This window comes from Urocitellus parryii, chromosome 6 (genome assembly GCF_045843805.1).
Source record: "Urocitellus parryii isolate mUroPar1 chromosome 6, mUroPar1.hap1, whole genome shotgun sequence".
Classification (NCBI taxonomy): Eukaryota; Metazoa; Chordata; class Mammalia; order Rodentia; family Sciuridae; genus Urocitellus; species Urocitellus parryii.
In genome coordinates, this window is record NC_135536.1 from 10,955,842 (window position 1) to 10,968,175 (window position 12,334).

A 12,334-nucleotide genomic window follows, 5' to 3' on the forward strand; every position below is an offset into this window, starting at 1 on the left:
TCCTATGTCCTCTGGGCCTTTTATTGTGACCCTTACCCAAAGGACACTTGGAAAGGGCCTGACATGGCGGTGGCAACTCCTCCTGGAGGCCACAACATGAACGCTGTCGACATTTTCAACTTTCAGCCACAGTGAACCCCAGAGCTGAGCGGATCGGAGGGTGCGTGGCTCGAGCTGCTCACGGACTCGGCCTCCCTCCTAAGCAGGGCTCCTCAGGGTTCGGTGACACCCAGGGCCAACTTTATTGTCACCTTTGCACACCCACGAGCTGGTCTGCCCTCCCGCAGTGCAGGGGGCCCAGCCTTCCTGTTTGGTGGGGAGAGAGGACCCCTGGGACCTCCCACCCCTGTCACCCTGCCACTGGGTTCACGACTTTTCCCAGGAAGAGCAGACTCTGGGTGGTCACCTCCCAAAGCAGCAGCAGGAAGGGCCTGTTGAAATGGGCGTGAGGGGCCGACGTTGTGTTCAGGGGCGGGGGCTGGGAGAGGAGGCCAGAGGCGGCCGCTTCCTGGGTTCCCTTCTCATTCATGTCCACCGCGGCCTTGTGTGACACCTAGAAGGAGAGAAGAGTCAGAGACGGCTCAATTCAGTGGCCTTTGAGGGCAGAGGCTGCCTGCTGGACACTGGGGTTGAAGCCAGCTGATCGGCCCCAGGGCCCTGCCTGCCCAGGAAGCCTTCGCTTCATCCCCTTCTCTCTCCATTTTCTCTCTCCTGAGGGTCCCCCCCACGCCCCCAACAGTGACGTCACCCTCAGGCAGAAAGACAAAAGGGCCTGAGCCTGACTGGAGCCACCTGTGTCTGGCCCAGGCCTGGAGGCCCAGCCCAGCCTACCTCAGGGGTCTAAGGAGCTCAGGGTCACCCAGCCCCCCACTGGCTCCCACGGGAGGAACTTCTTTTCTAACCTCATTTCACACAATTTCCCAGGAAGAAAGGGTTCTGAGCCTTTAAAAGAAGCTGGATAAAAAAATAAAAATGGCCTTGATGTTCCCTTTTCTTTCCACAAGGTTCTAGGAAAAGAGAAGCACTTAAAAGGTGCTGTGCAAAAGCCTCTTCAAGACATTTGACTATTTCTTTTCCTTCTTCTTCACCCACCTGCTGCACAACGCAGGAGCATGCGCACACACACACACACACACACGCACACACACACACACGCACACACACTCACACACTCCATGCCCCTAACCAAAGCTCAGAGAGGGGCCTTGACGGTCTCCCCATCCCACATACCGTGATCATGAAAGTGGAACCCCATCTAGCTTCCTCCCCAGTGTCCAGCAGGCAGCCTCTGCTCTCAGAGGCCACTGCATTCTTATTCCCAAATATCAGCTCTCCCCTCCTGTTGGAGGGTTGTCAACCTTTGCCCATTCCATGTGTTTTGTGGGGCCACCTGTAGTGCAGAACATGGCCCATCCCCATGGACTGGGGTCATGAAAGTGGAACCCAATCTAGCAAATGGCCTGGGCACTGCCATGACACAGGTCAGGCATGGGGACAAGTGTTAATGAGCTGTTGAACTTTTTCTCTGGCTTTCCTCCTCTTCTGTGAGGACAGAAGAGGACAGGGGCTTCTCCTTTCCCCTATATCCCTGAGGGAAGCAGTCATGGGAAGCAGATATTTAGCTGATGTAGGGGTTGTTTGTTACCGCAGCAAAGCTGAATGAGATACCTCCTGTTTTTGTCCCACTGTTACCCATAGCCATAACGAAGGCAGGTAGAGTCCCACAGCTGCCCCAGTAAGAGGACATACTAGGAATCAAAACAAAGCCATCCCACACCTGGGAAAATTATGGCCCCATGAATCACCTCTAATGAGTACCTGCTCTATGCAGAACACTATTCCTGCACAGAAAACACAGATCTAGGAGGAGGGGAGGCAGGAAGGGAGTTGTCCATGAAAGGGAGCTATGAAGATCGCGATTTTGCAGGCCCTGCATAGGGAACAGACTGGAGGACTTGATTTCCCACCATGTGAGAAGGGAGAGGCCCTGCATCTCACCCGTGCACCTCCACTGCCTTACCCTGGAGATGGTCTTGTTGAGCCGCCCAGTGATCCCCGAGAGGTCTGCTTCCAAGCTGAATATGCTGTCGAGCCCGATTTGGGGAAGAATCTCTTCCAGGTTATATGTGGCGGAAACGGAAAACCTCGGCAGGTGCAAGTCGAGCAGGCTGAAGGGAGAATCAGAGAAATGTACCATCTTGTCAGTGTTGCCCTTGCCCGTCTGTCGGCAGCCTGCCCCGGGGAGGGACAAGTGTTTCCTAGTGTGGGGGGCGAGCAGTCCCCCGTGACACACCTGCTGTGGGGGACACTCCACCTCCCTAGCCAGAGCTCCCTTGCTGCAGGCCTCAGGGAGTGTCTGGGGCTGGACCTGCGACAGCTCCTGACATGGCCCCCTGTCCTCCTCTTCATCCCCTTGTGGAAGGCTCTCCGGAGTGGGGTTTTGAATGGCTTCACTGATGAGATCCACAGATGGCTGTGCGAAGTCAGTGCTGGTGACATTTCCCACCCCCACATCTCATTTGTCTGCGATTTCTGGGGCTCAACCTCCAAACCGTGTCCTCACTCCTTATCCTGGCCTTCCCCTCGCCCAGGCCACCACCATCTCCCACCTGTCTGAACTTGTTTCCTCGTCTGTGAAATGGCGCAGAGATGCCCACTCCACGGGCTGTTGTGAGGATCCCGTGGCACAGCAGGTGTGCAAAATGTGAGTCACAAGGAACAGGTCACTCCCTCCTGCAACCGGGCCTGCTGGGCTGTCAGATGACCACCCTTCCTGGGGCCAACTCAGAAGATTCTTCCCACCCACAGTAAATCCATCCTTCTCTCCTGGGGATTATTCTTTTCTTAAGTACTGGTTGACAATTGCCAGGGCACCTCCGGATTTGACTAGTTAATAACTAATTTGGGAACTTATGTCTCTAGAAGGTCAAACTGAGGTTCATCATTATCGTTACCAGTTTGATCCCTAGGCCACAGGAGGGTCCAGGGGCTAACCGAAGTGGAAGGACATCTTGGCCTTCTTGACACATTTTTCACAGGGAGATCTGGGGTGGGCAAGCCCCAGGCCACTGGTGGGGGACAGGGGGAGGGGGAGGGGGACAATGAGTAGAATTTTACTCATTTTGCGGAGAAGTCAAAGCAAACCCTTTTTGAGGGAAAATCGACTCAATCCAGAAGATTCTATGGTACTCCCTCCTGCAGTGGGAGAGAGGGGCAGGCTCACCCTGCGGGAACCGAAAACTACGGGGCTGGAATCCGGGTTTGACTGGAGCTTCACGGGTTCAGAGAATTCCTTAAGTCCTGACCTTTCCCCTCGACCTACCGCATCTCTTTTCCTGGGTGCTTTAACTTCTGCCCAGGTATAAAGTGCCTCTCTCTACTCTGAGGCCTCGGTGTGGGTGGGACTCTGAGAGAAGACACCAGTGGCACAGGAGGGGCTGGCAGCCACTGGGTCGTGTGGGACTGACACCTGAGATGGTGGGCATGAGCCCTCCTCTTGAATCTGGGTGGGATCCGTGGCTCTCCGGCCAGTGCAATACGGCAGGAGGGACACTGCTGATTTATGGACCTAACCCTTCAAAGGGTACGAGCCTTCCCTTCCTTTTAGGGCCCTTCCCTTGGAGCCGCGAGCGGCCACACAGTGTCACACTGAGCTGCTCCGCTCAGGCTAGCCTGGGGGACACCCTGCAGGAAGAGAAGCCGGCCTTGCCCGGATCCCCTCCAGCCAACCCAGCCTCATCCAGACCCACTCGAAGGAGGCTTCGATGGCTCCAGCCCCCATCTCTCCCCCAGGAGTGGGAACCAGGCCACGGGGCCCTGCCAACCCGGGCAGCAAGGGGCAACAGCTGGCCTCCGGGCTGCTTAGTTTGGGGCCAGTTTCTTTGCAGCTAGAGGTATCTAGAATTCAGGACCAGATTCCATCCCAGGTCGCTCCATAAAGGGAGACACATCCTGAGAAGGCTGGGCCAGGGAGGGGGACCTCGGGAATCAGAAGAAGCTGCAACCGCAGTGAGGAAACCACAATCTAAAAGCAAGTAGAGGGGACAGGATTCCCCTTTCCATCCCTCCTTCCCCCCCTCAGTCGCCTTTCCCTATTCCACTCTTCTCCCTCTTCCTAAGATTCCCGAGGTGCCAGACCTCTCTGAGCCACTGGTGTCTCCTTGGTCTTGCTCTCCAGCTTCTGCATGTCAGAGAGAACTTTGACCCTTGACTTGCTGAGGCTGGCTTAGTTCACGCAGCCTCATCTTCTCTGGTTCCATCCATCTGCCAGCAAATGCCGTAACCTCATTCTTCATGGCCGACTACAACTCCACTGTGGATATATACCACATTTTCTTTACCTAATGATTGTTCTTAATGATCGTCCTTTATTCTGGTATTTTGGTGACACTTTATTATCATGTGATATTAAATTACTATGTGAAGAACGAGGGAAGCCAGGGGAAATGAGATTGGGGTCAGGACACCCGGTGGAGGGATCATGGTCCACATCCAGTGAGCATTTAGGATCCAGGTTTCAGTCTAACTATGGACTCAGTTAATCCAGCGAGCAATGCAATTCAGGAGGAATCAAGGCCTCAGAGGAAACCTGAGGCCCAAGGAGGAGAGAAAATTACCCAGGATCCCAGAGTCAAACTTGGAATTTAGCGTTTGGGGACAGGAGTTGACCAAGACCTGCTCCGGCTTTTGAGCAAAGATTGCGGGAACCCTTCCATGTGGCACCTACCTGGGCAGGAACAGCTGTCCCCACTTTCTCAGGGTCTCTGGCTGCAGAGCGGCCTCCACCTGCCTCATCCTGCCAGGGTCAGGGAGCACCAGCAGCAGCCAGGCATTGCCACTGTACTCTATCTGCAGCACGGTGCACGCCACCTCCTGGTCATAGAGGAACCTGTGCATCTCCCTCTGCTGCATCATGGGAACCCGGAGAGAGGTCCTGTCATCCACGGAGAAGCTTTCCTGCTTCCGGGTCTGGTAGCGATCGAAAGGATGCTTCCACTTGGCTGAGGACACAAGACCCGTAACACATGAGCACATGTCCCAGGAGAACGACTCTGGGCGGCTGTCTGCAAAGCCACACCGGCCTGGTGACCGTCTCTTGTGTATGTAAGTGTGAGGTGAAGAAGTAGCTTGGAGGCAGAGCCAGGAGGCCAGAATCCAGGCCAGGGCTTAGCCACTAGAGTGTCAGCAGAGTCTGAGCTCCAGGGGCCTAGGGTTGGGCTTCCTTTCAGAGGAATTTAGTTCTCGAGACCACAATGCATTCCCATCCACTAAGCACCTTCCATGGGTGAGGCATAGTCTCTAAATCATCCCCCAAATTAACAAGAAACAAGTGTCATCATCCCCATATTAGGGATGGGGAAACTGAGGCTTGTGCATTTCTGTAAACATGCCATTTACAAAGCCAGGAAGTATCTTGAGCTGAGATCAGTGGCCTGATTCTGACGGCACAGCTCAGGTTGTTTCCAAGCCCTTTAAACAGATCCTCGGCCCAGTGACCCCTAGATGACCAGCTTATGCAGAGACACTCAATCAGTGACCAAGTACTGCAGATTCTACTTCCAAAGCCACAGATTTATCAAGGTTAGTGTCACCTGGATTTGGTCCACTTTGAGAAAAGCCTAACTTGTCTTTCCCCTCCCGTCCTTACTCCCTCCAAACCATTTCCACACTGTATCCAGGCTCATCTTGCTCCTTTGTTTTTTTAAATCTGGGTCTCACTGTCCTGCCTGAGCTAGTCTCAAACTCCTGCTCTCCATGATCTTCCTATCTCAGTCGAGTAGCGGGGCCGATTCCCATCTTCACGCCCAGCCACACTCTCTCTTTCTAAACAGACGCGATCATGTCACTCTACTGTTGAGACTGGAATTCCTGGTCTTTCTTTTGTCTGAAACTTTACCCGAGCAGATCCAATTCACTCTTCAGGTCTCCACTCAGAGGCCTGCATTTCTGGGGAGCCTCCCCTCACTCCCCAAGTCTGCATGGATGCTCGTCTCCTCCGAGAGCTCCAGGGCACCTACACCCACCTGAAAGCATGACATCCCTCTGAGCTCTGTGGCCGCTCCTTGCTTCCAACCCACGTGGGATGTGAGCTACCCAAGGGTAGGAAAGCTGTCATTCGCAGATTCCCAAGAGGCAAACAGCATCCCCCAAGGATGTGTTGGTCACCTCTGTGTGGTGACAGTGTCTACTCACAGAGGAGACGCCAGTCATTGTGTCTGAGCGAGCCCTCACCTTTGAAGAAGATGTAGTTCAGGAGAACCATGAGCGTGTCGTGGCTGAACTGGGGCAGGCCGTACGTCTGCTTCCTCACGTACTCATTGATCTGCCTCCAGGTTGTAGCCGGATCCGAGAAGTTGGCAGAAAAAGCAAAAGCGCCATACAGCTCCTTGGTGCTGTCCAAAAAGTGCTGCAGGGGCTTGAGCCGCTTGTCTAGGAACAAGGAGCTCCCTACTTTTAGTTCAAGTTTGGGGCTGGGCAGGTCAAGGGTGCGGAGGAGGCTCTGGAAGCCCCGGTGGACGTCGGCTGCTGGGGTCTCTGTGAGGTTGAAGCCCAGCCCCTCCAGGATCTGTGTTGAGGTGTCACCTTGGGCCCCAAGGGAGAGCAGGGCCAGGGTGCTGGAGAGGCTCACGGGCGAGAAGAGGATGTTTCCTGGGGTGCCCGCCGCCAGCCGCTTGTACAGGCGCAAGGCGAAGCTGGTAATGGTGGGTGTGACTTTGTGGTAGGCAGGAGCTGGCTCCGAGAGCTGATGGCTGGGGGGTTGATGTGCCCCTGGGCTCTTATCTCCATGGGCAGGAAAGGGCTGACAGTGGACAGAGGCCAGGATCCCGGCTCCCAGCAGCCACAGCCTAGCCGGCCCCATCCTCTGGAAGCAAGATGCGAACACGTCAGTCCTCCTCTTCCCAAGCGACTTCATCTGCCCCCCTGCTTGGCCATCAACCCCACCATTCAGACTGTCCCACAAGGGTGCCATAGGCACACTACAGAGGACAGTGGTAGATGACAGTCCTCCCAGGCTTGGGGAAGACCAGCAGCCCTCTCTCTGCTCCACATGTGATAGAGGTTTTTGAGTAAAGGACTCCAGGCTACAAAAAAAATCTTCCATAGCTTATCCTGCTCCCCTCCCTGCCTCCCTCCCTTCCTATCTCCTCTACCTTCCCTCCATCTTTCCTTCCTCCTTCCTTCTTTCCATTTCCTCTCAAGGATCTATCTGACTCAAGAAATTAACCCGTATTGAATATCGAGTCGGGAGAAGAAAAAAAAATCCCAATTCCCGACCCCACAAGCTTCAGGTCCAGTTGGGGTGGCCTGCACTAGTTAAATGAGCAAATGTGTATGTTACTATAAATGGAGAAGAGGGCTGTGGAACAAGTGGTCAGGACACTGTGACCATGAGTGACACTGGGCCTGCCTCACACCTAGGCACAGCCTTGACCTAGAATTTCATCTTCCAGAAGGAAAAGGATGATGTGCAAAGCCTCACGTCAGCCCCACGGGAAAGAGGGGTCCCTGGGCCCTCCTGATCCTTCCTTAGCTGGATGTGAGGGTCACCCACCGGGTGGCGCAGATGAGAGGGGCCCATGGGTGAGGACAAATCCACAGAATTGGTGGGTCCTGGGAGGAGAGGAGGGAGCATGGATCTGTCTCCACATCTCCATCAAGACTCTGCTGTCTGTCATGTGCAGTGGCTGGAGCTTCCATCTTTGATTGATGTGGAGGTTTAGGAACCGTCTGTCATGGGTAGACTTGTTTTTGCTCCAAATTTATAAGCTGAACCTTCAGCTACTAGGACCCCTGAAGGGGATCTTGTTTGAAAATAGGATCATCACAGGTATAATTTGTTAAGATGGGGTCATTAGAGTAGGCTCTTAACCCAGTTTGACTGGGATCCTTATAAAACAAGAGCTTTAGGCACAGAGACACACCATGGAGAAGACAGACTGCAGGTGATATCCTACCAACTGGGCAAAGCCAAAGATGGCCAGCAACCACCAGGAGCTGGGGAGAGGCCTGGAGCAGACTCTTCCCAACGGCCTCAGGAGGAGTCAGCTCTACCCACCCCTTGATCTTGGACTTCAGCTTCCAGAGCTGCTAGACAAAAGCTTTGGTGGTTTAAATGCAGCACTTTAACGGCTTGTTAAAGCAGCCCCTGCAGACGAGTACGACACCTCTTGGTTATAAGACATGCCGGAAGAAACTCTGGTCCACCTCTAGGGGATACTGGGGGTACAGAAACAGGAAGACCCCTGGCTTCCGGGCAGGATGTGCAGGGGAGGGGCACTGTGTCGCGCTGTGTCTAAAACCTTCCTTTCCCTTTCAGGTCCCCCTGCCCATGCACAGACCCCTGGATCCTGCAGACCCTGATATCCTCCTGCTCCACTTGAAACCACCCTTTCCATTGTTCCTTCAGTGGGGGCCAAATTCTGACCTCCTGGTGCCTTGTGGTAGATCGTCCTGAAAACACTGGTGATTTAATCAGCACTTTGAATCCTCTTTGCCCAAACTAATGAGCTCTGGACAAATTACAGCTGTAGTGGCAGTGCTGGGGAGGGTAGCGTTCCAGGTGGCATTCGGCCCTGGTGTCCTGAACGCTCTGCCCAACCACTATTCAAAGCCCAGCGGCCGGGAGGCGAGATGCTGTCTCCTCTGTTATGTCGAAACGCGTTTGCTGGTCAAAGTGTGATGGGCACTTTTCCAAGGTCATGACCTCCCTCCCTCCGCACAGCTCAGTGGGGGTGGCTCTATGACATTTCCTGTACATTTCAGATTTGCCTTTTTGATGGGAAATTTGTAAGATGCAGAACAAATTAAAACTTGGTCTGTCCCTGGGTAAAATCAGAAACACAGAAACTACTTCTCATTTATTCCTTCTATGCCACTGAACTCAGCACCGTTTTCTGCCCCCATGGCACCCCAAGGTCTTCCCGACCTGCAAAACGACCTCGACTTCCCAGTGGGGCCTGGGTCGCAACCAAGGCTCTGCAGGAACTCACTGCCGCGCAGTGCAAAGAAACCTCCTTCACAAGGTGTCAGTTTTGCAAAATGTAGGCAAAGTCCCCTCCCGGGCAGGCAGGTGAAGGCTTATGTGACAGACACACAGAGCACCTAACACAGAAAGAATGTGATAGGGGTTTTCTTCCCATTCACCGAGGCTTAGTGCAATGACATCCAGTTCATTTCATAGCTCCTTTTCTAGAAAGATCCCAGAGGGAAATGAAGAACCCTATCCATTCATTATAACATTTCATTTATTAAGTGTTTATTAGAGGGCTGGGGATATTAGGTACGTTGTATCACTGTTTTTCGGACAGATGGGTTTGTAAATTAGGGAGGAGGGATGGGAGAGGTGGGTGGTGTTTCTGGTCATATCGACCACAAGAAACGGGGGTGCTCTTAGCACTCAGTGGGTGAGATTTGGGTACATGGAAGCTTTAAACTGCCCAGAAGGGTCACATGCAGTGAGAATGGTCCTGCCCAAATGCAGGTGGCACCTGCTTTGTTTCTGACTCAATCCTTCTGAGAACCCTGAGGCACAAGGATTCCTAGCCCAGTTGTCCATTTGGGGAAACTGAGGCTCGGGGCAGGACAAACACTCGATAAAAGGGAGGCAGGAGAAAGACTCGGGTCCAGCTCAGGGCTTCCAAGCATGCCTCTTTTCCCATCACAAGATTTCTGGTAAGTTTCGTCCTTTACTGTGGTCTTATCTGCCGGGAATATTCGGAGCTCCTCGGTCCAAAGTCTTGGATGCCAAAGGTCATTGAGAACCTGAAATTCTAACTTGGAGACTCAGAAGCAGTGCTCATTCCACTCTAACTCGAGGGGACTCACTTCTCCCACCCCTACCTGTGAAGCCAGAGATGGAGAAACAGAGAACTAGAGAGCAGGAGGGGGATAGAGCGGTGACCGCCACCTGCCTTCCTTCCCGGCAGGAGCCCAGTACTCACACAGCCTTATCACCAAGCCGGGCCCAGGTCCTCAGCCTGCACGTCCTCCTGCCACAGAAAAGTGGTGTTGGAGACCCAGCAGCCTGTTCAATATTTGCCAGGTCAATTCCTGGAACTAGTGTGAAGACAAGCACAGCAGGCGGGAAGGGCTCTTCTGTTGAGAGCTCCCATCCAGCTGCTTGTCCTCAGACAAGCAGATGGTCTGGGGCCCAGGTGGGTCTGAGGTGCTCTGATGCTGGTGAGGTTGGTGGGGCCTTTGCTGCTGGACCCTGTGCCTATCCTTTGAATTAGCCAATCGCCCTCACCAGAAGACCGGGACTCCATCCTCCACCACCACACCAAACTGTTCTGGTATTTTACCCACATTTTAAAGAAGGATCACACACAGAGTGGGGTTGGGAGAGGACTGGAGCGAAATTCAGTCAATAGAGCAAGGTCTTCCCTCCTGCTGTGCTGAAAGCCCCATAAAGTGGGACCATGGATGCTGCTTACTGGTGTGTCCCAGTATCCACCAGGAACTAAAGGAGTGTTTCTTAGAGATGCTCTTGATGATAGAACGGAGGTGCCTTTTGTGTTCTTCATTTGAAATTTTTTTAATCTCCAAATTGCCGACAAAGAGCATGTCTTGTTCATTACCAGAAAACAATAAAACATTATTTTTAAGAAGTAGAATTAGTGGGCTGGGGTTGTGGCTCAGCAGTAGCACACTTGTCTGGCATGTGTGAGGCACTGGGTTCGATTCACATATAAATCACATATAAATAAATCACATATAAATAAATAAAGGTCTATCAACAGGTTAAAAAAATCTTTTTAAAAAAGAAGTAGAATTATTTAATGGTGCAAGAAATCTTGTTATTCAAGAAAAGCTTGTTTTTCACTTTTCAAGTGTGAAGTGTCCCAGGAGACTGAGCCTGATTCTCTGAGGGACAGGGAGGAAGTTTATGTTTGTAAAACTCCCTGATCAGATGCAGCTTCTTCATGCAGACTTCTTCATGTCTGGTCCTAATCTGATGCTGAACTTCCTCCACTTGGTGGTCTCTGAGCGGCTCCCAAGGTGATTGACATCTTGACTCAGATCTCACAAGAGACCTGAAGCCGTCTCAAAGGCCCCATGCACAGAAACAGCTTGTTGTCCTAAGCTACTATCAAATTTGGGGGTGATTTGTTATGCAAGAAGAGGTAAATAATAGAATTTGTTAACGTGGGTCTTCAGGAAGGAGTTAATAGGAGGTGGTAGAGATCATAATCCATTCTCTGAGAAAAAAAAAATGTGAGTAGTTTTCTATGCAGAGGCCCCAACCAGCACTTCCAAACATCCGATTTCTCCCGTTCACTAAGTGGAGGTGATCCCTAGATGAGGTGACTGGGAGAATCACTCCTGCACAGCCTTCATCCATCCCCTCCTGTGAGGCTGTGACAGCTCCTGCCACACCATTTACAGTAGGGAGACTCTTTCTTCCCTCCAGCCCCTTTCACTGAGCTCCTGCCTCCTGTGCTCACCTGCAGGCTCTGCCACCTGGAGAGGTGTCTGCAGGCTGGCAGGTGCAGGCTGAGCTCACTCAGTGCTTCTGCTCCTGGTGTCTCACCGCTCTCCTGGGGCCGGTGGGATAATCTCTCTGGGTGTGATGCCCGAGAGTGCAAAGTTCAAAAGAGCACACAAACATGCAGGTCGGCCACAGCTAATGGGTCACAGGGAGAGGTGGCCTCACTCCAAGACGCTCACTTGTCAGGCTAAAAGGCTTTCGTCCAAGATGTCACTGCCATTCCAACCTCTTCTGCCATGGTTTGGGTTTGGAATGCCTCCCAGAATCCCAAGCGTGGAAGACTTGGTTCCCAGCGCAGCAGTGTGAGGCTTTGGAAAATGATTAGCTTAAGAGGGCTCTGGCTTTATCAGTAGATGAATCAATTTGATGGATTATAATTTGGATGGACTACTGGCAGGTGGTGGAAACTGTAAGCAGGTGGGGCGTGGTTGGAGGGAGTAAGGTCACTCGAGGTGGACCCTCGGGGACCACTTCTCATCATGACCCTTGCTTCTTTCTCTTGCTTCCTGGTCATCAGGAGCTGAGTAGCTTTCCTCTGCCATGATATTCTGCCTCCCCTCCCCTCGGACCCAAAGCAATGAATGGGCTGAAGCTTCTGAAACGGTAGGGTCAGGCAGCAGCCACCAAAAGGAGGCACATTAAAAAGGCTGCAGAACGAGGCTTTATTGAGATTTCACTCCAGGCGAGACCCTCCAGACCAACAGGGTGGGTCGGGGAGAAGCGCATGGTTGGGCTCAGCCGGACTGGAATTTTTATTGGGCTTAGGGACAGGACTGGGGGAGGGGGGTTAGAGTCCCTTGTCCTACTGGGGTTGGTTGGGGGAGCTTGCTGAGATCCATTGGTCAG

The 12,334-nt window shown here is 52.9% G+C and overlaps 1 protein-coding gene across 1 annotated transcript; it reads right to left on the reverse strand.

Annotated features, from left to right (window-relative positions):
* Positions 1-349: 349 nt before the first annotated feature.
* Positions 350-10,012, reverse strand: LOC144255405 (serpin A11-like). The gene is made up of 5 exons (XM_077800076.1): positions 9,942-10,012; positions 6,232-6,862; positions 4,727-5,000; positions 2,021-2,168; positions 350-553 (listed from the first exon to the last, which is right to left on the reverse strand). Exons 2-5 carry the CDS (start codon positions 6,857-6,859, stop codon positions 350-352), a joined length of 1,254 nt encoding a protein of 417 aa, XP_077656202.1. The 5' UTR covers positions 6,860-6,862; positions 9,942-10,012.
* Positions 10,013-12,334: the final 2,322 nt, after the last annotated feature.

What these genes read in the sequence shown, in the direction of transcription:
- LOC144255405 (XM_077800076.1), bottom strand. Translation starts at nt 6,859, where the DNA reads ATGGGGCCGGCTAGGCTGTGGCTGCTGGGAGCCGGGATCCTGGCCTCT. An exon ending in GGACAGCTGTTCCTGCCCAG is followed by an intron (nt 2,169 to 4,726) that starts GTAGGTGCCACA and finishes TTCTCCCTTCAG; the next exon opens with CCTGCTCGACTTGCACCTGC. An exon ending in TCAACAAGACCATCTCCAGG is followed by an intron (nt 554 to 2,020) that starts GTAAGGCAGTGG and finishes CTCTCCTTCTAG; the next exon opens with GTGTCACACAAGGCCGCGGT.